The sequence below is a fragment of the Lonchura striata genome, chromosome 2 (assembly GCF_050655825.1).
Source record: "Lonchura striata isolate lonStrDom1 chromosome 2, ASM5065582v1, whole genome shotgun sequence".
In the NCBI taxonomy this organism is placed as follows: domain Eukaryota; kingdom Metazoa; phylum Chordata; class Aves; order Passeriformes; family Estrildidae; genus Lonchura; species Lonchura striata.
Window position 1 is genome coordinate 49,808,484 of NC_140704.1, and position 25,959 is coordinate 49,834,442.

At 39.9% G+C, this 25,959-nt stretch overlaps 1 protein-coding gene and 1 long non-coding RNA gene across 6 annotated transcripts in view; one reads left to right on the plus strand and one right to left on the minus strand.

The window, feature by feature from the left end:
• CNTNAP2 (contactin associated protein 2) overlaps nt 1-25,959 on the minus strand; it is a 1,072,692-nt gene that overhangs the window by 19,979 nt on the left and 1,026,754 nt on the right. For all 5 annotated transcript variants that reach the window (XM_031503926.3, XM_077786381.2, XM_085573411.1 and 2 more), the window contains one exon: nt 5,827-6,057. In XM_031503926.3, coding sequence (XP_031359786.2) covers nt 5,827-6,057 — 231 coding nt within the window. The remainder of the gene's footprint in view (nt 1-5,826; nt 6,058-25,959) is intronic.
• LOC144247069 (uncharacterized) lies at nt 19,008-19,495 on the plus strand. Its single transcript, XR_013340766.2, has 2 exons — nt 19,008-19,197; nt 19,305-19,495. It is a non-coding gene; the product is annotated as an uncharacterized LOC144247069 (long non-coding RNA).

Consider the following 25,959-nt stretch of genomic DNA (forward strand, 5'->3'; position numbering starts at 1 on the left):
ATCCCTTCTGACTGTCTGACAAAAAATGCTGCCTTCTTGTTTGAAAACAACTCAGGTCAAGGCCATGGAGTTCTGAGACAATATTTATATTGGGAACATGGGGGATGAATGCTGGTCACTCTCAATAGGGTAAACAATCACAGAAATGCACCAGACTGGCAGTGGAAGAACCTGTTGACCTACAGGGCAGGTTGCAAGTGCATTTTCAGTCTCTTATGTAAAGAGTATAAATATTAAGCTACCTTACTGGCAGTCAAACAGCCTCCCAATGTTTACGTGCCATGTTAATTAAACAAAAACCCAAACTGACCACTTTGAGTAATCTGTAACCCTGAAGAAAGAATCTGGCATGATTCTCTGACTGCAGTACTGGTTTGCTATGCTTGAAAAAAAGAGAAGTGTCATTTTATTCTAGCAAATGCCTTCATAACTGTTTCTAATTTTGCTAACACTAGGAGATCAAATCTAGATGTGTAAGGCTGCATCATGAACGAAAGTGGTGAAGCTCCTCAGTGCCTCCTGCCTGGACTTGCATGCCCTTGCAGGAAGCCTAGGGAAGTGACCCTGGTCTTCTGCCATCCCCTAAAAGAGAGAATGAGCACTATGTCACATGTCACCACTGACTTTAATGCTCATGCTCTTGGACTCTGATGTGTATAGAACTCTGTGGCCAGGAGAAGAGTGTTTTGTTCATGTATATGTGACCTAAGACCACTTTGAGGGCTGCATTGTCACCCATCAGCAAATAAAACCTTAGATTTTTCCTTCCCACTGTGCCATTTGTAAGAAGCTATTGACAAGGGCAAAAGCTATCTCCTATTTTCCTAGCCACATCCACACCAGACATCTGACCCACCTTCTCCTCAGGTGCTGCTGCTCTGCTCTCTGAGATGTGGTACCAGTGGTCCGGGGATGAGATGTGACTCAACCCACAGCGCCTGAATCGGGAAGGTGACCTTCAGCACTGCCACCAATAACATGAGTGACACTTTCCCTTGGTGCAGAAATTGACTGCTCTCTTTCACATGACAAATAAATTAGCTGGCCAAATAGGTGAGCTTGGATATATGGCCAGTACTCAGTGCTGTCGCTTCCTTCTCCTGCCATCACTTGTCAAAGGAAGAGGGATGAATTAATAACAAAAAGAGGGTGAATCCTGCAAGCAGATGTTTTAATATTGATGACAGTGGTACAAGATTTTGCCAGGCATGCTCGATATAGGTATCAAAGTAATCTGTTGATTCATATAAAGCAAGACATTTCAACTATTACAAAAAAATAAAGAGCATTTTGGATTTAAACACACACAGTCAGAAAAAAGTCATGCCACTTGAAGAACGTGGCAGATGTAGCATTTAATCCTGCTCCATTTAATTTGTAATATGTTGAGGTTAATATAGGTTTAACTAAATCCCATGTTAAATACTTTAGATGCCATTCTGTTCATACTCAGAGTAAATGCATCCTGCAGCTACAGAGTGCTATGACAACTTAGACCTGTTAAAGCAGTTTGCCAACTATTGTGTATACCTTGCCCTTCTGGATCTCCTGCTTTTACTAAATTCAAGATTGGGTGGTTTGGCAAGATGGAGCACATTTTACCCAAAATGGAGAAGTATATCCATGTAACAGGTTTCTTTTATCCTTTTATTATATAAATAAAAACAATTTGGAAGTGAAATTTCATTAGTAATTGGCAGAACCTTAGGTAAAAGCACCTACATACTGAATGACATCACTATGATAGTATGCAACTTCTAATTTTAACTACAAGGCATTTTAGGTGTGGAAATTCTTTTTACTCCAAAAAAAAAATAATGTTTGGGCCTTTTTTTCTTTGCTTCTCTACAATGCACAAGGCGACAGCTATTGTCACCTATATCTTAGCTAATTTGAACTGAGAGATATTAAAAACCCCTTGTGATTAGCTTTTTTTTTAACCTATGCAGCAGTAATAGATATTAAAAAGCACATCAATAAAGTTAAAGGCTATAGAAATTAAAACTTTTGTTTTGAATTGCATGCTAGACATGTAATTCAATGGTTTGGACAATACCTAAAGGCAAATATGTTCATTGGCTCTTTTTAGCTTCTTTTCTACACTCCTATTGATGTAACCAAGGAAAATTGGATTGCCTGACATGAACTGAGATAATACTGATGGGAGGAAAACACAGGAAGTGAACTGTATTGATGATCTGCTTGGATGCCATTATTGACCTTTTTCTTTTAAATCACCAGAAAGTCATGTTACAGAAAAAAATGACTTGTTGAATTCCTGTGCTTCATCATCACCAAGAAAGGATCACCATAGCAACAGGAAAAGACTGCATTGTGAGAGTACTCACAAGCAGAACAAGATCATGGTTTAAGATAATGTTCCAGGAGCATGGCAAAATGCCAGCCAGGGGTGGGGAGGAAGGGAAGAGGGACTTCTAGTATAACAAAGGAATTTAAGAAGATCTAATATTGTAAATGTGAAATATATGTGTATTCAAGGCTAACAGACAGTGCAAGACAGTGAGCTGACAAACTGTACACCTCATTATTCAGGGGAGAAAATCAACAGGGCTTCTTATTGATAAATCCCTGAACTAGTTTGTAAAGGTCAACTGCCAAGTGACTGATGCATGTCATTATGATTTTCCCTTAAGCCCCACTGTAAGGGTATCCAAAATGTTTTGCAATAGCAGGAGATGTTCATGCAGTAACTACACAGAAAAGTTTAAAGAAAACATTTCATGTAGGTCACCCATCAGGCAGAACCTGCTTAACATCTAGTAATTATCTGCAAAATCTGATCCAGCACTGTAGCTGAGAGGTGAAAGGATCATTACATTTGTCATCTGGTGTATCTGCTCTATTTAGACACTTATCTTTGATTCCCTTCTACAACATTTTTCAATCCTCAAAGTTCAATTCCACAATATTTGAGAAACAAAGCTAAAAATCTAAGCTTAACTCAAAATATAAGTCAGGATGATTTCAGAGTATGTCACTGAATGAAATTTAAACCATATGATACTTCCCACAAATTTTTTCCTGACTTCTTTATTTTCACTATGAAACATCCATCCTCAGCTCTCATGTTTTGTTAAGAATGATCTAAAATTAAATAGGTAACATAACACTAAAAATTACAGATAAAAACATGTTTGAGATGAGAAACGCTGCACATAGTAATTGCTGCTTTCAAAGCCATGTTATTTGCAACAATTTCTTTGTGGCAAAGTGTGAGTGGCTTTTGCTTTAACATCACTACAAGTGCTTCTGTGAATTTCAAAGCTGCTTTTTCCTTTGACCCTTCAGCCAGTTAAGTAAAGGAGTAAATTCACACTGAGACAACTGAGACTATTCCAGTTCTGGAGCCAATAACTTATACCTCTGATTCTTACATTTTCTCTCTCAACATGATTTGTGTTAGAAAGTCTTAAGTAGGTTTCGGGAAGCATAAAAAAATCCTCACTGGAAACTGCCAATTTATTACTGCAAAGTGGCACTAAACCCAAGCATTTTAATTTAGATGAAGATCATTTTGATGACTGACAGGCTATGACTTTGATGACTCAAGGTTACACAGTCTACAGAATATATTTTTCCTGTGACTGAACTATCTGTGTCAGATCACCACTGATACTTTGACAAAGACTCAGTTGTTCTAACTGATGTTGGTAAATGAGTTGCTGAGATACCTCCTCTTTGTACTATGGAAATGCCATCCACAGTAGAAGCCAGACATTGCTCACCAACACCTGAATATCCTTTTATGCCTGAACCAGTGCTTTGCTGTGAAATTTATTTCTACCATCATAACTCACATGACATTTTTGCTTTCTTTGCTGTACAGCAATCCCTCACTAGAAGTCTTTGAAGCAATATGATCTTCTGCCTCTACTGCTGTGGATCACCTGAGAGGACAAGACAAGGGGTTCCTTGCTCCCAGTCTTCCAAAAACTAATCATTACTGAAAATGAAGGTGGGTCTCGAGCTTTGTCTGCCCATGACTTGAAACAGTTAAGTCTGGCTATGGCAATGAAATCTGTCTTTTACTGACAGAAGTTAACAGACAGCTTGAGCCAACCCACTAGCATGCTGCATGTTCCCTGACATCCTTCATGCTGTCTCTGTGTCCAAGTACTACAATTTAACCAGAAGAAAAAGTGTAAATTGTAATCTGTCAGTTCAACAAAGTTTACAAGATGAGATTGAGCCAACACAAGGTCAAGCAGAATAGCACGTGCCAAGGACAAACAGGACCTCTTTCTTTGAACTGCAGGAGCTATTAGGAACTTTGCAAATATCCTGAGTAAATCCCACCATTGTCTTTTGCTAGCTTGCACTGAAATTAAGTGGAAAGAAAAGTAATCAACAAAAATTAACAACCAAAGCCCATTAGATGCACATAATTCACAGCAGCAGCACAACCTCAAGGAGTTTATGGTACACTTTTTAAAGACATGAGCCAGTGAGGAATCTTTCACAAAATGTGTTTGTGTAGAAAGAGGAATACAGACTGTAACCTTCAGGTAGAAGCAGGTCTAATAATTTCACAGAAGAAAGGGAATACTAATTTATGATGAAAAAATTGAGGTAGAAAAGTGAATGCTATGAGAGAGGGAGACACACTGAAATCTTACAATGGCACGGCATGGCTGCAAGGAGGGAATGACAGGTTTTAAAGAATAATACTGCTTATATTAATGTGTGGGATCCTCAGGTCTACAAGGAGCTCTGTCTCTCCTTAGAAACAACTGCCCTAATTCTGTGCTGAAGAAGAGATGAAAGGAAATGCTGCAAGGAGTCCTTGGCACTGCAAGGAAAAAACCGCTAAACAACAACAAATCAAACCAACAAATCAACCAAACACCCACAAAAAAAACCAAACCTCAAAGGTATGACTTTGACATGTACTTCTGAGAAAGGCACCTGCCTCCTCTCATTTAGAAACTGGCATGTGGATGCATCCCCAAACTCAAAGACTAATCATTATCAAAATCAAGTTTTTCCTCTAGTATTTTAATTTTATACCACTTCAAACAACAAATTTGCTGGGACAGGTTCTAATTTACACTCTACAATTAAAATCAGAAGAGAGGACAAAATGCAAGGGATGCTTCAATATACACCTGGCCCTATAAATCTAAAGGTAACCTGATACTCCAGAAGCAAAAGAGAGAAAGAATCCTCTAAAGTTAGCTACAATGTATATTTTCAGGGCCTGTCAGTCACAAGGCAGGATGAGCTTGCTGGGATCCGCAAATTGTTTTGGCTTCCAGCATTTTCAGCACAAGATGAGCGCCACCATGACTAATGGGATTTTCTACTAAGCACGGCCCACGGAAAGTAGTCATTTCAGAAAACAAAATCAGCACTTTACATAAATGAATTTATGCCTAAAATTAGATTTACTTTTTTTTTCATATAAAGCTGACTGCAATATACTCACTTATTAGGAATACAGCATAAGAAATGCTACTGTATTTATATGTACTTGAAGCTTTTTGCTGACTACAGAGAAAGTGCTATCACATCAGTTAGGTCAAAACATTTAAATAGCCTAGGAATTGCAGAAAAGGAAAATAAATATTAATATTTTTAAAAAGCAAAAGAAGAAAAAAAAAACAAAAAAAAACTTCCCTTGTAACTATGTTTAAAAGTGGTGGCAAGTCTCTGTCATTCCAATTTTGCATTTCCTACTGTGATTACAGTCTTACTGCCACTTATCAATCACTTAGCTCTCATTTTTGCTTCCTTTACAGAGAAAGGCAGATGGGTTTCTTCTCTGAACTGCTCCCCTGAGTTAAGGTGACATGAACACCACCTTACCTGAGTCTAAATGCCAGGGGTCGGTGGCGGCCGACATTGGTGGGATGGTGAGTGGAGACGCTCCGCAGTTGGATTCCACCAGTTCTCCTTGGATGTGGACGTGGGAGGAGGCGTTGGTAGGTCTCAGAGCTGCTTTGAGTGGAGCAATCTGGTTGAACTGGACTCTTGAAAGGCAGCCAGTGAACCCTGGGGTGTTGTATTTATATATATCTTGGTCAATCTTCCCAATTTCTACGGAAAATTGGAGAGGGAAAAAAATTAATCTAAACAATTCATTGCTTTGGAAAGCACAATTGATCTGAACACATTGATTCCCAGAGCTCAGTTCCCAAGTACCTCTCTGAAGGAGACTGAGATTGTGTCAGACCCTGACAGGTTTCTTTACATTTCATTACAGATTAAAGCTGGAAACCTTCAGGCCTTAACATGACTCGGTTTCACTGCTATGCTATCATTAAAATGAAAGGCTGGCATGAAGGAGTCAGTGAAGGAGTCATCAAAGAACAAAAGGCCAGGAAAAAATTCTGAGAAGAGTTTTGGAAGAGAAGGCAGAAGGTAGAAGGACAGTCTTGGCCAGGGTCTCTCCTCCCAGCTGAAGCCACTGCTGTGACAGATACCCCTTCTTTAGCCCTGGCCTATTTCCCTCTTGATTCTCCTGGGGGAGCTGGGACTTGTGGTCACTCCTGTCTCTTTCCTGTCTCCTCATGAGGAGACCAAGTATCCCTTCACGAGGAGACCAAAGGTGAAGGGACCTCCTGGGTCCCTTCTCCTAGGAGCCAAGCATTCCTTCGCCAGGGAGCCACGCTTTCTTCACCAGCAGAAGTGTCACACGTGCCACACGTGTCCCTGTGGCCTGACGTGGAGAAGCATCCATCTCCAGTCTCCTTCCTTTACTCCCCTGCAGTGCTGAGATGGGGCAGGACCTCATCCAGCCCTGTTGAAGGCTGAGGGAGCTGAGACCCTGCTGCAGTCACTTTACTGCTGTGGGCTGACAGATAAGGTATCCATGAGCTGAACAGAGGCCTCTGCCACCACTCTCAAAAGCAGCTGTTGTCTCTCAAAGTTGCCCCCCAGGTAGTCTTTTCCCTTCTTAAACACCAGCTAAGATAACCCCAAAATCATACAAAATGCCTTTACTACCCAGGAAACTGGCATCTGCTCCCAGCTGTTTGAATTCAGCCAGGACCTGTTGGAACAGCCTGAGTCACAACCAAATCTAAACTGTCCCACTCTGTCAGCTGTCTGCATTAGGGGGGTATTAACATTTCAAAGCCTCACTGCAGTGTCTGGTATAATATTTATGTGACATGGGGGAATCTGGCTTCCTTTCTTCTGCGTTAGTGCAGAGTGAACGTAAAGGACACATGGAAGCATCATGTTTGTGCTGTATGAGGGACTATTGCTCCAGAGGCACCTGGAGCACTTCCAGCCACCTTTCCCTGGGTCGTTAGGTTCATTTCTGGCCCTTGAAATCAGTGGAAAAAGTCATACTGAGCTCAGCAAAGAGGCAGAGGGACAGAGGGGACAGAAATGAGGGAGCAGCACCACATTATTCAAAGGCAAGTTTTTCAGATAGGAACAATGATAAGCATTTGAAAATTTGTTGTTTGTAGGGAAAAAAATGCCTATAAATTGCAAGATTGTGTCATTAAAAATAAAGGAAGGAAGACAGATGTAGGAAAGAAAAGATTCTGAGAGGTGTGAAGAGGAAGTGGGAAAGGGCTTTATTTTAAGAATTTGGGGTTAAACTGGGAACCAAACTACATCTGGGTTTGTATTTTGCTACAAAATAGAAAAAAAAAATCAACTGAAATTTTTAGAAAATGCATTACCAATCTTTTGGAAATTTCTGTATTCAGTTCTAACCAAACCAGGAACAATTATATGAGGTCTGAGCTGTTTAGTATCCTTAAAAACTAGCATGATAGCTATGTCAGTGCTGTATTCCTATGCATACTGAGGGTTTGGCATCAGGGATACATACATGAAGTTCCAAGGCTACAAACCGTTTTAGTTTTGGGGTTTAAACTCCAAAATATGTTTAAGTATTTAGTGTGAAAAACCTGGTGGAATAGGGTCAAATCTAGAGCATGACTAAAACAACTTCTTGGTATTCACATGGAACAAAGCTACCTTTTCTGTCTTTGCAATTGTGTGGGAATGATAAACATGCAATGTTTAAGTCCCCCTCATACCTAGCACAAGGGCACATAACAAAGATGGACAATCTGAAAATTACTTGCATTAAATCATTATACAATCCACCATACAGGAATGGATTTTCTAGTCCCTGCACTTTCCCTTCTCTTTCTCACTTGAGAATGTCTTTTCTTTGCTAGTGCTTATCCAGCCTGTATTAATGCCACACATTTCATGAGCTGGCAGTGAGCAGTGACTGTCATCTCTGACAAACTGGACACATCCTCGGGACTCAGATAAGAACTAGCTTAAATGATTACAATAATTATATTAGTCACATCCAGCTCTCCTTCAAAAAAGTAGTTTGACCAAACCATTAGCAACTTCTCTTTCAAAAATTTGATTGCAAGTAAAAAACCTCACCCCATGCACATACATTTTCCATAGTTAGTAAAAAAGATGTACAAAAGCCAGTTCATGCATTTGTATGCTACCTGCAGACCACATAACTCAGGCACAGTTCTTTTCTGACCACAATATTCACTCTCTCTTACTTCAATAAAATATTCATGGCATAATCAGTGAAGAGCTGCATTTTTGAATAATCCTTATAATCTAAGAAACAATTACAAGACTCTTCAAACACCGTAACCACTGCTGCTAACAGATTAGTGATTCCACTCATATTTTATCTATTCTGTGGAACTTCATGCAGAAACTAATAGCCTCCCACACACAATCCTGACTGACAAGAACAAAGATCTATGAATATGATTCTTTTAATTTAACAACTTCAGTACCACACTTCTCTAACTCCATAAATAAGCGATGGATACTAGATACTGAAAGAATTAAAAAAAACAAGAAAAACCCCCAACATAACAAGGCACCTTGCTAAAGACCCACAATTTTTTGTTTAAAACAGTCTACAAGTGATGGCTGTGAAAATCATCTTGTGCAAATTTCCTGCCAGCTTACATCTCATTAGTGGTAGAACAGTATAGATCAGCTTCCATGACTGTGAACATGTTCCTGCTCCTGCATGTCCCTTGGGGCTCAGCACACCAATACCCTCTGATCTTAGGCCATTACACTTTGATTCCCTGTGCATTTGAGCCTAATAAACCCATTCCTGGGGAGAGCAATGATTGAAAAATGAAACATGTCTTTGTTCTCATGACTAAAATTCAATTTTCTCCCTGTAACAAAGAGGGGAAAAAAATCAAAAGATGATTACAATGAAATTATTTAAAAAAGGAAATGTATAATGCAACTACTTTGCATTATTCCAATTTTCAGTGCATAAGCTGGTGCAAAGTCATATAAATATTACAGCATACAGTATTACCATTACCCAGCAGAAACATTTATATTATTGCTTTCAGATCGGATGCAGCAATTTCCTGCTGGCAACTTTCCCTCAGGTATTTCTGTAATGAAAAGCTGCAAAAAAGTCACTTATAGACCCTTTTTTAACTTCAACTTGTTTTAACCATTTTCTGCCTTGACCACACAACCTTCTGATGTGAGATGAAGGCCACAATTACTCAAGACCAGCCAGGTGAACTCATTCCAGCATAGATACATTGTGGTGTACAAATCCTTAACACTAAGCATTCACACAATAACTGTTCAACTGCCCACCCACCTGACAAACATTTAAAAAAATTATAAAATTTGCACATGGGTATGCCAAGAATCTCACAGATGTCATGCCATGTCTTGTGGGTTATCATTCACTGAAGATATCTTTAACATTAATTGCTTGTTATTTGTGTTTTGCTGTTTCTTTAAAAGTAAAAAGATACAGGAATTTAATCCTTTACTCATTTTAATTTCAGGACTTATTTCTCATGGTTATGGCACATAGTGATGAACATAATATGATTTCTCTCTTGGAAATTATGTACCACTACTTAAGAAGCACTTTATTCACTAGGTGAAAAGATGCAAACAACATCTATTTTCAAGCATACTTCACAGAATCACAGAATATTCTGAGTTAGGAGAAACCTACAAGAATCACTGAATCCCATTCTTAAGTAAATGGACCATATGGGGATCAACCCACAACCTTGGCATTTTGTGCACCCAGTTCTAACCAACTAAACTTATCTCATCTGTGACACAAGGCACCATCAATGAGTACCCAACATGCTGAAATTGATTCTTTTATGAAACTAGAAGAAAACAAGCGAAAATAAAATATATTGATGAAAAAATCGTGGCCAGACCAGTGCGTAAGTGACAAATGTACAAGTAGCACACAGAAATAACAGTCAGTGTAATTAGGTTATCTGCTTTTTAAGCCTTTTTCCCCTTACTGCATCACCTGTAGGTGCAGCATTGCAGCTCCTCCCTAGGCACTATTACAAGAGAAACCAATAAACACTTTGATTCAGATAATTACCCAAGTTGACCTAGTCAGCATGCATCTGATGAGCTACTTGCAGAAGGAGATTCATCGCCAAATACACTTTTTATTTACTTTCTCTCCCTTTTCTGCTTCCCATACTTACCCATTAAAAGATTTCTAGAGTAGCTCAAAGGGCCATAGAGCTTCTAATAGCACAAGAAGTTACTGCACTGCTGGAGAGGTCTGGCTCTGCTTAGTTCTGCCATCTATTTGTTATATATTCTTGTAGAAATGCTTAGAAAGACAAGAAAAAACTTACAGCATGATGTAGCAGAAAACAAAGATTATGTATTTTGTCCCACAGCTCTGAGCAGGTTTTGCATAGATGAAGACCAGCTTTCTATTTATATAAAGTTCCCTGTGTGAGGATGCTAGAATGTTTCACAGATACACAAAGCTGTGCAATCCAGCACAGTGCTCTGCCAAACCAGTATTGCCTTGCCACATGTGGAAAGATGGCCTTGGAGTCTGTTACACATAGACCTTGGAAAGTGACAGAGGAAAGAGAACCAGCCACAAGGGAAGTTTTTATTAAATGCATGTGCTGAGTATCTTTGCTCAATACCTTCTTGCTATGTAGCTGATCTGTGCGGTTTTTTTCCTTGATGGGCTCTCAAATGCATATCAATACAGAAAGTTACAATAAATTCTGAACCTTGAACAGTGTTCCTTTCATATAGGGATCAAGACATCTATTTATAGTAAATTATGTTCCATTAGGAAGGAAATATAAAAGAACTTGATGTACAGTTTGTGAGTATGTACTACAATGTATGAAATAAATATCCTCTTATGAATTCCCTTGGACTTTTCCAAAGTAGAAAAAAGGCATAACCAAGGGTACCTATTCTAGTTCAGCAATGTTGTCAGTAAATGTAACAGCCATCTAGCTCTTCGTTCTTTGTTGGGTGTGGGAAAGCTCTGCCCAAAGTAGCACATGAGGGGGGTAGGAAGAAATAAAGCTCTGTATACTGGTATGATTTTGGTCTTGACAGAAGATACCTTTTAAACAAAGTCTCAGAAGCACAACCAAAGCCCTTTTCAATTCAATTTGCTAAAAAGACTATTTCTTACACAATTTACACAAGACATCATTTAAATTTTGAAAATTACTCATTTATATGTGCCCATTTACGCTCAGAAATACAAGAGCTTAATGATTCTGGAAAGCAAGGACACACATCAGCAGTGGGAAAAGTTCAGCTTTGCCATATGGAGGTATTTCTGGCTGAACTACCAGGCTGCTCTGCTATTTCACTTAAGAACAAGCATCCACTCATGGGTAGACAGAAGGTAATCCATTATCAATCTCCACAGCCCTTCCACTACTTGTACTAAATTGAACTTAAATTGTATAATATTTTAATAGACAGAACAGGTGAATTCACCAATTCAATTTAATGAACCACTAATTGCTTTTGGGTCAACCTTAGCAATAGATTTTCTCCTAGAAAATCTACATGCCCCCTTGTCCCCTGTACGCAGAAAGATACCTTGTTATGTCACCTGCTGCTCAAAGAGCAGCTCAATTAGCATCTCAAGCATCTCTCTGTTATGGCATCAGGCTCCACATAATAGAAAGCAGTTTAAACACTGCTGAAAGGAAGCTATTGATTTCAAGAATTCACAGTCCACAGAGATTACTAAAGTAGTATCACTTACTTGAAGCCCAGATGAGCCGTTCAGTGCAACATCGAACTGTAGCACATGTTAAAACTTCAGAACCGGCATGGTGCAGAAAGTTCAAGAGAATATATTAATTAGTTTGGATCCTAGACATCAGGAGAACCTATCTGGGGTAGCATATACCTGCTAGACCAAAGCCACAGGGCTAAAACATTGATGTCAGGAGCAGTCTCTATGCATCCAAAGGAGAGATAACACCAGGGAAAGGGAAAATGACATTCTGACACACTGTCTGGGTTTTCTGGTGAATATTCTCCAATGTGAAGAGGGATCATCCATTTGCTATCTGGCTGTTTATATCTCCTCTGTCCTAAAAGCAGCAATTTTTACATTAAAGAAACACTCCAAAACATGTTAATACCACTTGACTGTTCAGTTAACATGTGATTTTAGAGATGCCATATACTGCCTGTACAAAGCAAAGAAGCTAAACTCTCAGAACTACCTTTAATGAGCTGTACTTAATGTAAAATCTCAAGATATATGGGAACTGAACTGAGCTACTGTAAAGGCTCTTCATGGCCCTCAAATGTCCCTAGCTTTTAATTTCAGTCTCTGAAGTAAATTTCAGTATGTGGTACAAACTAACCATAAAACAATAGGGACTCTATTTCATCCATTACTCAAAACAGAGCTAGTGCATGCTGCTTTCTGGACATTCTTACTAGAGGAACAGGATGCTCATTTATGGAGAACATACTCAAAGGATGCTGGGGGCACAAAAGAGTGAGCAGCCCCTGAAAATGGGCATCTGAGCTTCACCAGACCCAAGTGCAAATAGCTACCAAGTGCTCCTTATGCAAAAATTAAAAACCTGAGGAGCAGAAGGACTTTTTTTAGTCCACAGGTTTGCAAGGGCCAGGTGATATCCAGGTGCCTCTGCACCTGTCCTCTTACCATCAAGTTAATACAGTAAAGCTGCAGTAAAGGTGGCCTCCAGCTCCCAGTGTGTTGGGAAAGCCATCCTGTCATTCCCTCTTCTGGCACGTGTAATCTGTCTCCTTCACCCTGCAACCATGGTCAGACCCCAAAGTCAGATGCCTCCAGATATGCCTACAACTTATTGCTTTCCAGAGCCTTAAGGTGCTGCTCACACTATGGCCCTATCCTGTGACATGATCCCTCTGTAGCTATTTTAACTTTTTCTTTGTAAATTTATGTCACTTGTAACTCTTCTGATTTCCTTTCATGTTATAGCTTGCATGGAATGATTTTGTTTAGATGGTTTTTATCTAGACTGGCAACCTCACTGACCATGCGCTGACACATAGAGAAGATGCTATTTATGGTCTGTGAAGTGCTGTGCCAGAAATCGAGGGATTTGACATTAACCCAGCAGTGCCAACCAACAGTGTTGCGGAGCATACGCATGGTGCCTTCATATGCTGTCTGACACTCAAGAAATGGCCTTTCCACCTACGGTGCAAGCAAGAGGAAAATTATTTCTGAAGACTGTAACAGCTCAGTGCATGTTTTAGTTGCACCAGTGGCTTTATTAGAATTGCCCAAACAAAGGCCATTCCTTTATGAAACATTTCTGACACTTTCTGCACAAGCTAAGAATCATTGAACTGCGTGAAAAATACACAGGATTAGAGAATCTGAGTTGGCCTGGAAGCTGTGCTGCAGCCCTGGAATACTTCCAATACCCAGTCCCTGGCAGAGGAGTTATGGCTTTCGGATCACACTGTAATAGAGACAGTAAATCACTGACATGAAATACACTCCTATCAGAGTCCCATTATTGCAGGAATAATAAAGACTAGTGCTGGACTGCAGCTCCTCTGTCAAAAAAGGCACTGTGAAGAATGCTATAAAATGGAGATGTTATTTGACAGCAGCCTGTTTTCACATTGCCACAAATGCAAAGGGTTTGAGTACAAACTGGATCTTTTTTCCCCTGCTCTTTTGTACTGATGATATAATTATTGAATGTTTCAAGATTTTATACTGGATGTATGAATTCCTGAAATCTTCCATTTTAAAATACCATGTGTTAGCCAGCAATAGTTATCACTAAGAAATTCACACTGCTTTTTTAAAAAAAGGGAATTAACTGAAGCTGCAAGGTTCTTCATAATTGCATAATAAATGCCACAAAGGCAAGGTCAGGAGTAAAACTGAACATCCTTTTTCCAAGGAAATAAGTAAGTTTTCCATATTTTGCTGTATGACCTTTCCATACTTGTTGTATGACCTTGATTTAGCCATTTCAGATATTCATGCCAAACTCTCTCTCCCTCTTAGTAAAACACAGAAATTCTCCTGACTCTGTAGTTGAGCCTTTTCTCAAGGTGTTTTGAGACCTAAGCAAAAAAGGTATAGGCATTGATTTTAAATATGAAAATAAAATTATGTAGTTTTCTTTTAAACTCAGCTCAAACTTCCTCAAACTGCTCATGACTTTGGAAAGGTGACTACTGGAGACACAAGGCTATATGGTACATTTACATAGATAGAAAAGAAAGTTCTCCCAAGGGTAATAAAGCAATGCAAAAATCAGAGCAAAAGAGAAGAAATACTAAATTTCTAGAGATCCTTTGTTGCCAATGGACTATAACCAGCATGCAGACATCAGATGAAAGTCTTGAATTTGGCAGAAGCTTTCAAATATTCCCACTCAAGAGTGGCAGCTGTGGGGCCAGAATCTCAGTGGAAGAAAACAATCAACTCCATGCCAACGGGACCAAAATTCTCACTGGTTTTGTGTAAGGAGTTACCTCTCTGTACATTGCCCTTTACAATTAATGGTGAGAGCTAATACAGTAATTTAATAAATTCCTGTAGCATTCTATTCTCTTCTAGAGCACTAATCATTCTCCTTGGACACCAGAGGCAAAAAGCTCAGGCTCTTGTTTAAAGGAGGAGTTCCAAATGTAGGGAGAGTTAAGAAGAAAGGCCATTCACCCAGATGATGACCTGAGCTGACAGAACAGAACAGAATATTGTTCACTCAGGCTGTACCACATACCTTGGCTAAAAACCCTCCTGAGAGCTGATGGAAATCTTTTGATCAAGAAGCAAAGTGCTCAGCACACATGGCTGTAACCCACCAAGAAGCAGAAATCAGCAGTTCTCAAGGCAAAACTGTGTAAGAAGTATGACAGTTTGCTTCTAGAACAATTTTCTTTTTCTATCCCATCCTCTATCCTTTTGATATGAAACAAGAGCAGTGAGATTGTGAGTTGAGGGCAGCAGAAGAGCCACCACCAGGTGTTTCATCCACAACAAAGAATTAAAATGTTTCATCTGCATTTTTTTCTGTAGGCAGGCTCTAGATAGAGTGAGAGGAAGTGGATGATGGGCTGGGAGAAAAAAATTATACGGACAAAATTTCTTTAAAAAATACAAACAACAAATTTAAATGACTGACAAAATAACTAAATAACTTGGTCATTATAGATAGCACTATGGAAAAAAGTGTTGTTATTACAGACAGAACATCCTCAGAATTAGCTGCTACACTGTATTTCAGCAGGATTTATAAACCCATTCTAATTTATGCTCATGATAAATAACCTTGACAGCATCCTTCATAACCCTTAGAGAAGGATATAAAACACATACATTTTGCATTACTATGCAAAAGAAATATGCAGTTTTATTCATATAATTTGTCTAAATGTGCTTGTACATCTTAGGGAAGCTGGCTGCAATATAACACAGAAAATTCTTTTCAGGCCAGAAAGTAAATAAATAATCAAAGAAGTCTTTTGAAGCCTGTAGTCAAATGTTATGTGTCTTGGCCAAAGTCCAGTGCATTTAGTTATACTGTGCTTTTGTTACAACTCTATTTAAATTAGGTAATTTCAGTCTTCCATTACTTTGAATTTTAATGGGTATTCTCCTATGACTACCTGCAAATGACCTCATAATATACTTTTCACTCTATATCACCCACCTCAAATATCTTAGTAAAACTGCAGTGTCATCAGAGTGGGTAGGCTGAAATTCCCTCTCTGGCCTCACTCCTGCCTTGTTTATCTTAGCCTCACTTGGAGACAGTAAAAATGCTAGAATAAGAAAATTTGAAGATCTAGTATGCAACTAAAACTAGAAAATATTTTTTCAGTAGGATGTTATTTTTATTTGTATATCATTCATGACTCATATTAACCCTATAAATTGTTGAGTTTTTTTTTTTTAATAATTAGAAAGGTAAACTATCTATAATCTGTTAAGAAACCACTTTTAGGGATCTTAGTATCACAGAGATAAAACTTCTTCAACAGTTTCACATATTTTGTCTTATTTAATTTTGAAGAAATCCATTGCTATTTCATGTATGATGTTGAATTTCAATCCAATGTAATATATAAATAGAAGTTTTTTCTTGAACTGACATTTTTCAGAAGATAAACACACCGCCACATTATGAATAAGTAAAGATGCTTTGAAGTAGTGGCAGTCTTAATTCAGTTACCTAAAGCCTGAATGTAGCAAGCAAATGAAAAGCAGAATGACAGCAAAAGTAAGAATAGTTACTAGGTAATTTTTTCTTCCAACATTGTCCTTCTGTCTGCTTTACTGCTTTATTTGCTATTTAATTTTTCTCAAATCAAAACATCCACGTTTTTGTATAGATAGCATCAACCTAGCTGTAGTACTGAAGGCCATTTTAACAATTCAGAAGATACTGTAGGAAAAAAATAACATAGGACAGTGCAGGGAAAAAAAAAAATCAATTTAGTTTCTTAGAAGCAATTTCTTTTATGGTTGGGGTTTTATCCAGTATTGTATGCTTCACAATTTGAAGCTGAACAATTTATATTTGAACAATCTCTATTGTGTGCTTCTTTTCTTTGTTCCAAGTATAAAATTCACTTTTGTATTTCTCCTGCTAGAACATGCTTATGTGTAGTAATTTCACTTCTGCAAAGCATTACTATTTGATGCACAAATTATCATAAAAAAGTAACAGCCACATTAGTCAGATCAATGACTTACCTAGTTCATTGTTCTTCCTCAGAAATGAAAAGTGACTGACATTAGCTGATTCACAAGTACTATTAACAGCATGGGGCATGTAAAACGATCCTCTCCCAGAGCACCTTTTCAGCTTTAAACCTTTCTCAGATGAAGGTTACATCTCACCTTTTGCATTTAGCTACCAGAACTGCCTCCTATGAACCTGCCCAATCTTTTCAGAAACCATTAACACTGCTGACCTTCTCAGCTTCCCACACCAGTGAGTGCCAGTGCTGAGCTGCTCACTCTGGGGCAAATAACCTCCTGCAGGTCATTTTGAGGCTGCAGCCTGGCAAAGGTAACTGAGGATCTCAGTTTCTTGGGGTTGAGAAAACCACTGCACACCTCCACCACTATAGGACTGTCCTGTATCAAAATTTGGCTGGATCAACGACATCAATTAAAAAGAGAACTCTCAATCTTTGGTTTAGAAGAAACCTTAATGAACTTCAGTTAAGTGTGTGAAAGCTCAGCATAAGACCCTCTGCACCTTTAGGCAGTGGAAATTATGATTTCATAAAGAATGAAATGTAAAAGCATTATACTATGATCCGGAAATCAAAAATGCTTCCTTATTCAATAAATACACTGGAGATGATAGAAATAGGTGCAGTTTGATGCCAGCCAACAAATTTCACTCCATAAGAAACAGTAAGGAACATGTATAGTTAAACTGGACCTTTACTGCTTTTCAAATCACATCCAGAATATTACACGGCAGACATGTTCCACGTACATAGCTTTTTCAATTTCTATGATCTGCTCATCCAGAGTCTTATTCAGCAGGTAATGATAACAGGCATTTTGACAAAAAGACAAGAGTTGGGTGTGTGGAGTGATGACGGATGAACCCAAGGAGACAACATGCAAGGACTAACTCAGTGGTTATCTTTGCATCTCATCAGATGGTGTAAACTGAACACTTCTAGCTGGGCTAAATGAAACTGTGCTCTATCAATATGCTTTATCATTATTCTTACATTGCATCCAGGCACGGAATAATGTGCTGGAGTAGTAGTATCTGAGGACACAATGCTATTTGCAGTATAATGGCTTTGTTAACAGCTATAGCATGTGCTCCCATCCAAATAACTGAAGCAGAGCTCTGGGTGTTTCATATCCCAAATATAATTGATTTCTTTAGAGGGATAAGTAAATCTTTGATCAAGCTGGAAAAAAAATATAACAAATATTGTAATTCTAGGATCTTGTTATGCTTGCTCTAGCAGACAAATGCATTAAAAGAAGACATTAAGTTCAAGATGTTATACTGATAAAATACTGTTATTTGCCTAATTTTCTTCAATGTTGTACAATGATGAAACACTTCGTGTCGCATCGGCTGGCTCAGACAGCAGACATGTCTAGCACAGGACTGCTTATTAACTTGCTTCTTTGACAACCAGATCGTATAAAAAGCAAGAAAAAACTTACATGTGGATCGCAGCACCAGCGCCAGAAGACGATCTAAATCAGATCGCAGTTCTTCGTCCCTTCGAGCTGCCCCTCTCTCCTCCCCCAGCCCCCGATTGAGCGGAACCCCAGGCAGACACGAAGCGTGTAGGACAAGGTGGGGAATCCCCAAAGCCCAGAGGGGCACCTCGGCCACGCCTCGCAGCTTTGTTCCGGCGCCAGGGGCGCGCTCACCTGGTCCGCAGGCGGCTCCCGGCACACGCTGCCGCGGGACCGCGCTCCTCCCGGCGCCAGCTCCCGGCACGAGTGCCGAGCCCCCGCCCCGCAGGAGGAGCTCCCGGCCCCTCCGCCGGCTCCCCGCGCTGCCCGCGGTGCCCGCCGCGGTGCCCGCCGCGGTGCCCGCCGCGGTGCCCGCCGCGGTGCCCGCCGCGGTGCCCGCCGCGGTGCCCGCCGCGGTGCCCGCCGCGGTGCCCGCCGCGCTGCCCGCCGCGCTCCCCGCGGTGCCCGCGGTGCCGGCGGAGCTGCGGCGGCTCCGGCCCCGCGCGGCTGCGGGGCGAGCGGCGGAAAACGCGGAGCGGAGCCCAGCGCAGCCTCCCCACGAGCGCTGCGGGCACGAATACACGGACTGGATCCAGAGGGGGAGCGGGCGGGGGCGCGGGGGGTCCCGGGCCTCCGAGCGCACGTGTCGCTACAAGATGCTGCTCGCCATCAAGAGCCGGCGATGTTAAACACGGAAAATGTAGCTGAAGGTAATTTTTTTGATAAGGTTTGAATGGTACATTTAATTTTTTTTTTCTTTTAATTTTTTCACAAAGAAGAGTGAGATGACTTCTTTTGCACTCATTTCAAATGGCAGAAGGAAGACTAAGGATTCTGCGTACAGGACACTGGAAGAGGAAGGGGTTAAAATCCATCTATTGACACAGAGATTATGAGACCACCTATTATTCATCTATCCCTATTATCCATCTAATACAGAGATTGTGACACCACCTATTACCCAGCTATTAACGCAGACATTATGAAACCACTTCTTCCTTCTCTCCACTTGGTCTCACAAGTGCCTCCTTGCTCTCTTCTCTCCCAGCTGCACCACCACCTTCCTATCTCCATCCCTGCTCCATCACTTATGCTACCAAAAGGAAGAGAGGGACCCATGTGCTGAGGGAGGGGAGAAAGGCAGAAGAAGCCGATACAATTTTGGGATGGGCATAAACTCTTAAAAGTCAACAGCAATGTGGACTACAGCTCACTTGGAATGGCTGGGCTTGGCCATTGCTGTCTGCTACTCTTGCCGCTGCTATGAGCCTCAGTGTGGAAGCAGATGCTGCATGGCTTGAGGGGAAGGAGGTTGCCAGTACTGACTCAGGCCAAAAGAATCATTGCAGCCAACAAAATGCACTGGCCAGAGGGCAAATGGGGTCAGCTGAGCTTTTTCCCCAGTGAGGAGCCAGAAGTGACTAAACAAAAACAAAACAAAAACCCAAAACAAACAACACAAGCAAACAAACCCCAAAAAAACCCAAATCCAAAAAAAACAAAAAAAATAACCCAAAAAAAACCAAAACACCCCAAAACCAAAACCAAAAACAAACCCACACCCATAGAACTTTACCAGAAATAGGCTAAGGGGAATAAATGATCTTGGAGGATCCAGGATGGAGGAAATGTAGGACCAGAGTCTCAAATTACAAGTCATGCAAGTTGTCACTCCAGAAGTAAAACAAGAGATAACAGAACCTTCCCCAGGACCTCATCTAAGGCCTTTATTCAACTAGCATGGCATCACAGTTAGTCACATCAATTTAACTCATAACTTCAATTTCAGTGTCTTGTCCTTGTCTTGGACATTTCTATATTGTCCCAGACAGCAAAACTTTCACAAAACCACAGCTGAATCATTAATTACTTAGAGAAACAGCCAGAGTCTCTGAAATAGTTTAGACAGATAGCTTATATTTTTTTAGACATATTGCAGAAGAAAACAGTAGTTCCTCCTCTCCATATGTCCAGAGATAGAATATTGCTTACATACTCTTGGTGTGTTTTTAGGTTGTATCTTTTCCTGTGGGCTAAAACTGGAACATTAATTTAAAGCACAGTTTCAAGTATGAATTTAATTCATAAATGTTTTGTAAAAGGAATCTCCTAAATATGATCTGTTCCTCTCCCCTCTTACTTGTGCTGTGTCAGTAAGGATGTGTCTTGAGCAATGTTTGCCATAGTATTTCATTAACACCAGCACATGCACCAGCAGGTACTTTCATCATTAAATGACCATAACATGTCCATATATTTAAAATTCTGTGATGCTCAGCTCTGGAGTAGCAACTCTAAGCAGCTTGACAGAGGGGCTTTGTTTTTTTATTTGGATTTATTAAACAATAATGTAGGATAAATGGGAGGATTTATTGAACAGAACTGGCATTGACTGTACATACAATCTATGTATTTCTTTGGAGAGTGCAATCTGAGACCTGTAAACCAGCTGTCAGTGCCATTTTACTGAATTCCATTATTACGATTGTTCTGAGCCAGGTTTGATGTAATAAAACTGGATCCTGTTCTGCACAGGCACACAATGTCCTGTTCTGTTTTAGTATTTCTCACAGAAAACTCTGAGAGCTCCCTCAGTCCCCCACAAGTAATGCCTGAATCTGCTAATTTTTGTGAAGGAAAAAAAAAACCAGTAAATGAGGAATCTCCAACTGGTAAATGGTAATTTGTAATAATTCTAGCAGAGACAATATGCAATTTGTGTGAGCAGTAGTACAACCTTAGGTAGTGAAGGCACTCATAACTCAACAGAGAGCTGAAAGGTCTCTCAGCATGGCAGTCTGCAATTTAGAGATGTTCAGACTACATTTAAATGAGCTGGTCCAAGTACTAGAAGCAGTTTAGCAGCAGAGGAACAGAATTCAGTGCAGGGTATTTATTCCACCTTTAGTCAAGGAAGACCCTGTCAGAATAAATTTTTAATTGTCTGTATTCATAAGCTCGGAATCTGAGATATAAACAAAGGGAATGGAAAATTCTCACTTATAATTACATTCTTGAGACACAATTTGCTTGACAGGAATGTTAATTACAGAATGATGAGGACAGCTTGGTAGGGAAGAAATGCATCGCTGGTGTATTTCTGTTGGTGAATAACTTAAACCAGCATGATCTTAAATGTAGATGTCCCAACATGTTTGCTAATGAAGTTAATGAAAAGGGGGTGATAGGCATGTCTGGTGTGTGTGAAAAAAAATGCCCTCATTCTCATTTTCTAGAAACTTCAATTTAGGATGCTTGTGCTGGGATTTCGTGCAGCCAGTAGTAGAGCATATTAGATTATTGAATTTTTTTTTTTCCCAAAAATTTTTACTGACTATGACATAAGGTAATTAGTTTGGACTTCATTATGATGAGAAAAAAGGATTTAATCACTGGTCTGGAAGATGGTGGTTGCCTAGGGACCAACAATCATAACCTGATTATGTTCAATATGTGATGTATGTGCTTTAAAAAGGCTATCTGGTCAAAGCTAAGGGAAATAATGAACAGCAGGGAGAGGGAGGAGAGAGACAGGAAGAACTCTGTGGATGGAAGTGGATATTAAAGAGTAGGTTATATCTCAGAGAACAAGGCTCCATACTTCATGCTTATATCATATGAAGATGTGACAATTCCTTTTAATCAGAAAAAAAAAAGCCAAGTAAAATCAAAACCACACATCAAGGATCATTACTGGGACCAGTATTGAAGATGCTATTTAGCATCTTCATTAATGACATAAATGAATGCATCCAGTGTCTCTTCAGCAGATTTGCAGATGACACCAAGCTGAGTGCTGCAGTTGACACACCTGAAGGATGGGATGGCGTCCAGAGGAACCTGGGCTAGCTCAAGAAGTGTGCCCTTAGGAATTTCAGGAAATTCAACAAGACCAAGGCAAGGTGCTGCACCTGAGCTGGGGCAGCCCCCAGTACCAACACAGGCTGTGGAATGAACAGATTGAGAGCAGCCCTGGGGAGAAGGGCCTGGGGGTGCTGCTGGATGAGAGGCTGGACATGACCCAGCCATGTGCACTCACAGCCCAGAGAGACAAACGTGTCCTGGGCTGCCTCCAAAGCAGCGAGGCCAGCAGGGTGAGGGAGAGGATTCTGCCCCTCTGCTCCTCTCTGCTGAGACCCCACCTGCAGGGCTGCATCCAGCTCTGGGGTCCCAGCATAGGAAGGACATGAACCTGTAGGAGTGAGTCCAGAGGAGGGCCACTAGGATGATGGGTGGGGTGGAACACCTTTCCTACAAGGAAAGGCTGAGGGAAATGGGTTTGTTCAGGCTGGAAAAGAGGTTTTGGGGAGACCTAATTGTGGCCTCCCAGTGCCTTAAGGGAGCCTACAAAAAAAACTTTTTACAAGAGCATGTACTGACAGGACAAGGGGAAATGGCTTCAAACTGAAAGTGAGTAGGATCTGATTCATAGAAAGAAATCCTTTGCTATGAGGGTGGTGAGGCACTGGGACAGGTTGACAGAGAAGTTGGGGGTGCCCCACCTCTGGAAGTGAGTAACCTTGTCTAGTGGAAGATGTCCCTATCCATGGCAGGGGTATTGAAACTAGATGATCTTTAAGACCCCTTCCAACCCCTGCCATTCTATGATTTCAAGATTCTATGGTTATTTGGATGTATCTATTAGTGTTCTCTAAGAACTCCTGGGTGTAGAGTGAAAAAATTACTCTTCCTACAGCATTCCACAGATCTTTAAGCACTGGAGAAGTTACAGAAGACAGGAAGATTCCTTAGGTCCTTCCAGGAAAACTGAAAATTTGTTAAAAAAAATAATATTATTAACTATTGGATAATAAGCCTAATATCATTTTTTATTAAAGCAGTGGAAGAAACATTGTAGAAATCTGTTAATAACAAATAAAAGAAAACATTATGTGAACATAGGAAATCATCAAATAAATTATCAGCAAAAAATGTATCCTTAAATAAATTTCAAATTTCAGGTTTCAAGTACAAGTTTCATCAAGCTATATAAATGTATTTCAGAAAGGTGCATGTGTCTTCATGGCATGTTGAATTAATGAAATTAGAATCCAATAAAGCATGTGTTTAGTGGAAGCAAGTCAGGGATCATAAGCTAAGAAGTTCAGAAGGTACCTAAGAAGGTGCAAAGAGTTCTTTAACCAAGCCAAGAAAGGCATAGCAAAAAATCAGTGTCTGTCAGCAAAAGCCAAATGCATTACAGAAGTAACTGCAGTGTTACTTGAAAGTGTAGCAGACTAATTGTTGGAAGAAACAACCCAAGGAAGTACACTGTTACATTATGATTCCTGTTCCAATTTGCACAGTTCTATTGTGCTTCAGTACAAGCCTTAGAGTTTTGTGATCCTATTTAGCTAGGTTCCCTCTGACTCCCTATATTTAAACTGCTGGCTGCCCTAATTGAAGGGAGTGGAATTATTTCTGGGACTCACCACAAGTGCTTAGTCATTTTGCTAAATGGTCCCGTCATTATTAAATTATGAGTACCCTGTAATCACCTGATGTTGTGTTGCAGTTCCAGAAGCGTGTTCAGCTTTTCCACCAAGCATTTGAATGTGAGCAATACAACCTTGCTTTCAGTATTATTTTTGGCACCTCTTTCACATTACTGGAATATCAATGTCTGTCTCTGGCTAGCTTGTTACCAACCTTTGTTGCTTGCTTGGCTGGAGTTGTGAAAATGTGCTCAAATTTTCTATTATTACATGTGCCATGGATGAGGGAATGTGCCTCAACTGTTTATAAAAACATGATGGAAAGACACCTGCAGAGGAATGCTTGGAGCAATACAGCCCCACCACCCTTGCAGAAAAGCTCTGCAAACACACTCCTGGAGACACCCAAATTCAGGTGATGCCAAAGGGCAAGGGCCTGTTGGCTTCACCAGATTACCCTCTCTGGCCCCATCCAGTACCAAACACAGTCAGTGCCATCTGCCTACTAGAACTGGAATTGCTTTTTTTAACTGCTGAATGATCAGTTTGGGGAAGACAAGTCACATGAACGAATCTCCTTTAAACGGGTATAAGAATGTTCACCCAGCAAATTTGCTATTATTTAATTAAAAAACCAAACTAACTGAAACCCCAAGAATTTTGCCATTATTTTTTGTTATTAGGGGTTCAGAAATTTAGAAAAAATAAGGAAATCTGTAAAAATTGACCAAAAAAAGGACATATATGGATAGCCCAATTAATCTGGGTTAACATAGCAATACCATGGTTGAGATTTAAACCTAAGCCATTCTCTATTGTGACAAAGAAAAAACAGAAACATTACCTTATTTCACTTCACTGAATGAAAACAGACAGTGATGCTTTACCTCGGCTCATTAAGTTAAAACACCAAGTTATATAACAGGATACTGAGCTGGAAATGTCAGCCAGCTCTTGCCTGACAAATTAGGAGCAGTCTTTGGATATTTATAGATATGAATACCTTTACTACTCCGCTATCTGATCTCAAAAAGTAATTTTCAGTATTGTAAGACTTACTCAAAGTTTATCGCAAGCTGGTTGAAGCTCTCCCAAAGGGCTATCAAGCAGCTGCGCTGTCCTTGTTCTCCCATGCTTTAGCCTTCCCTGGGAAGCATATTTTCTGCAGTCCCATGGACAATTAAGCATTTTTACTCTAGGACCATGTAATAATTGAGTAACACAAGATATCTTGCTATTATGTGGAGACATGGTCTGGGAAAAGAGACACAAAATGCATTGGAAATCATCTTCAAGGAGAACATCTCCCTGCATTATATGTGGCATATGCCTCCAGTAATTGTCTAATACATTAAAAAAAGAGAACTCATCAATCTTTTTAAGCACTGGTGTTGGACCAGCAGTAAATCCTCTTTTCAAATACAATGTTACTATGAAAATTGTGTTGATGTTAAGAAACCTGATCCTAAATAATAAACTCAGATTCAGACAGACTCCTTTTGGAAGCCATAGTCTCATGGAAATCTTGAGCAAATTGTCACAGATTTTTTTTTTATTTTTGAGCGCATGCTTGTTCCAAAAACAAGAACTGTAGGTTGAAGTCTAATTTTGTGGACGAGGGGGTGAATGTGAGAATACTGATACATGTGGCCAAACTATATTGCTCTTGGCAAACTGAGGACAGTTTTTGTAGCAGATAAGGCATACTTCATAGTACAGAAGAAAAGTATGAAATAAGCTTTCTGACCTACAGCATGTGGACATTCTAAATAATATGTTAAAGGATGATGATTTAGCTATAACATTTTAACTTGAGGCTTTCCAGTACTTTGTTTCACATCTTCAAAAACTTCATCACTAAGATCTGGAGCTGGATAAGGAGAATGTGCATGTTTCTTTACCTCCAAGCCTGCTTTCCAACCTGGCTTTAAAGTTTAGAGATTAAGCCAGTCATCAACATGAAAGATACATCTTGCTTGATTATCTGTATTAGTCACTGAAGAAACTGTAACTTAAAGTTCAGCAAACAGGGAAAAA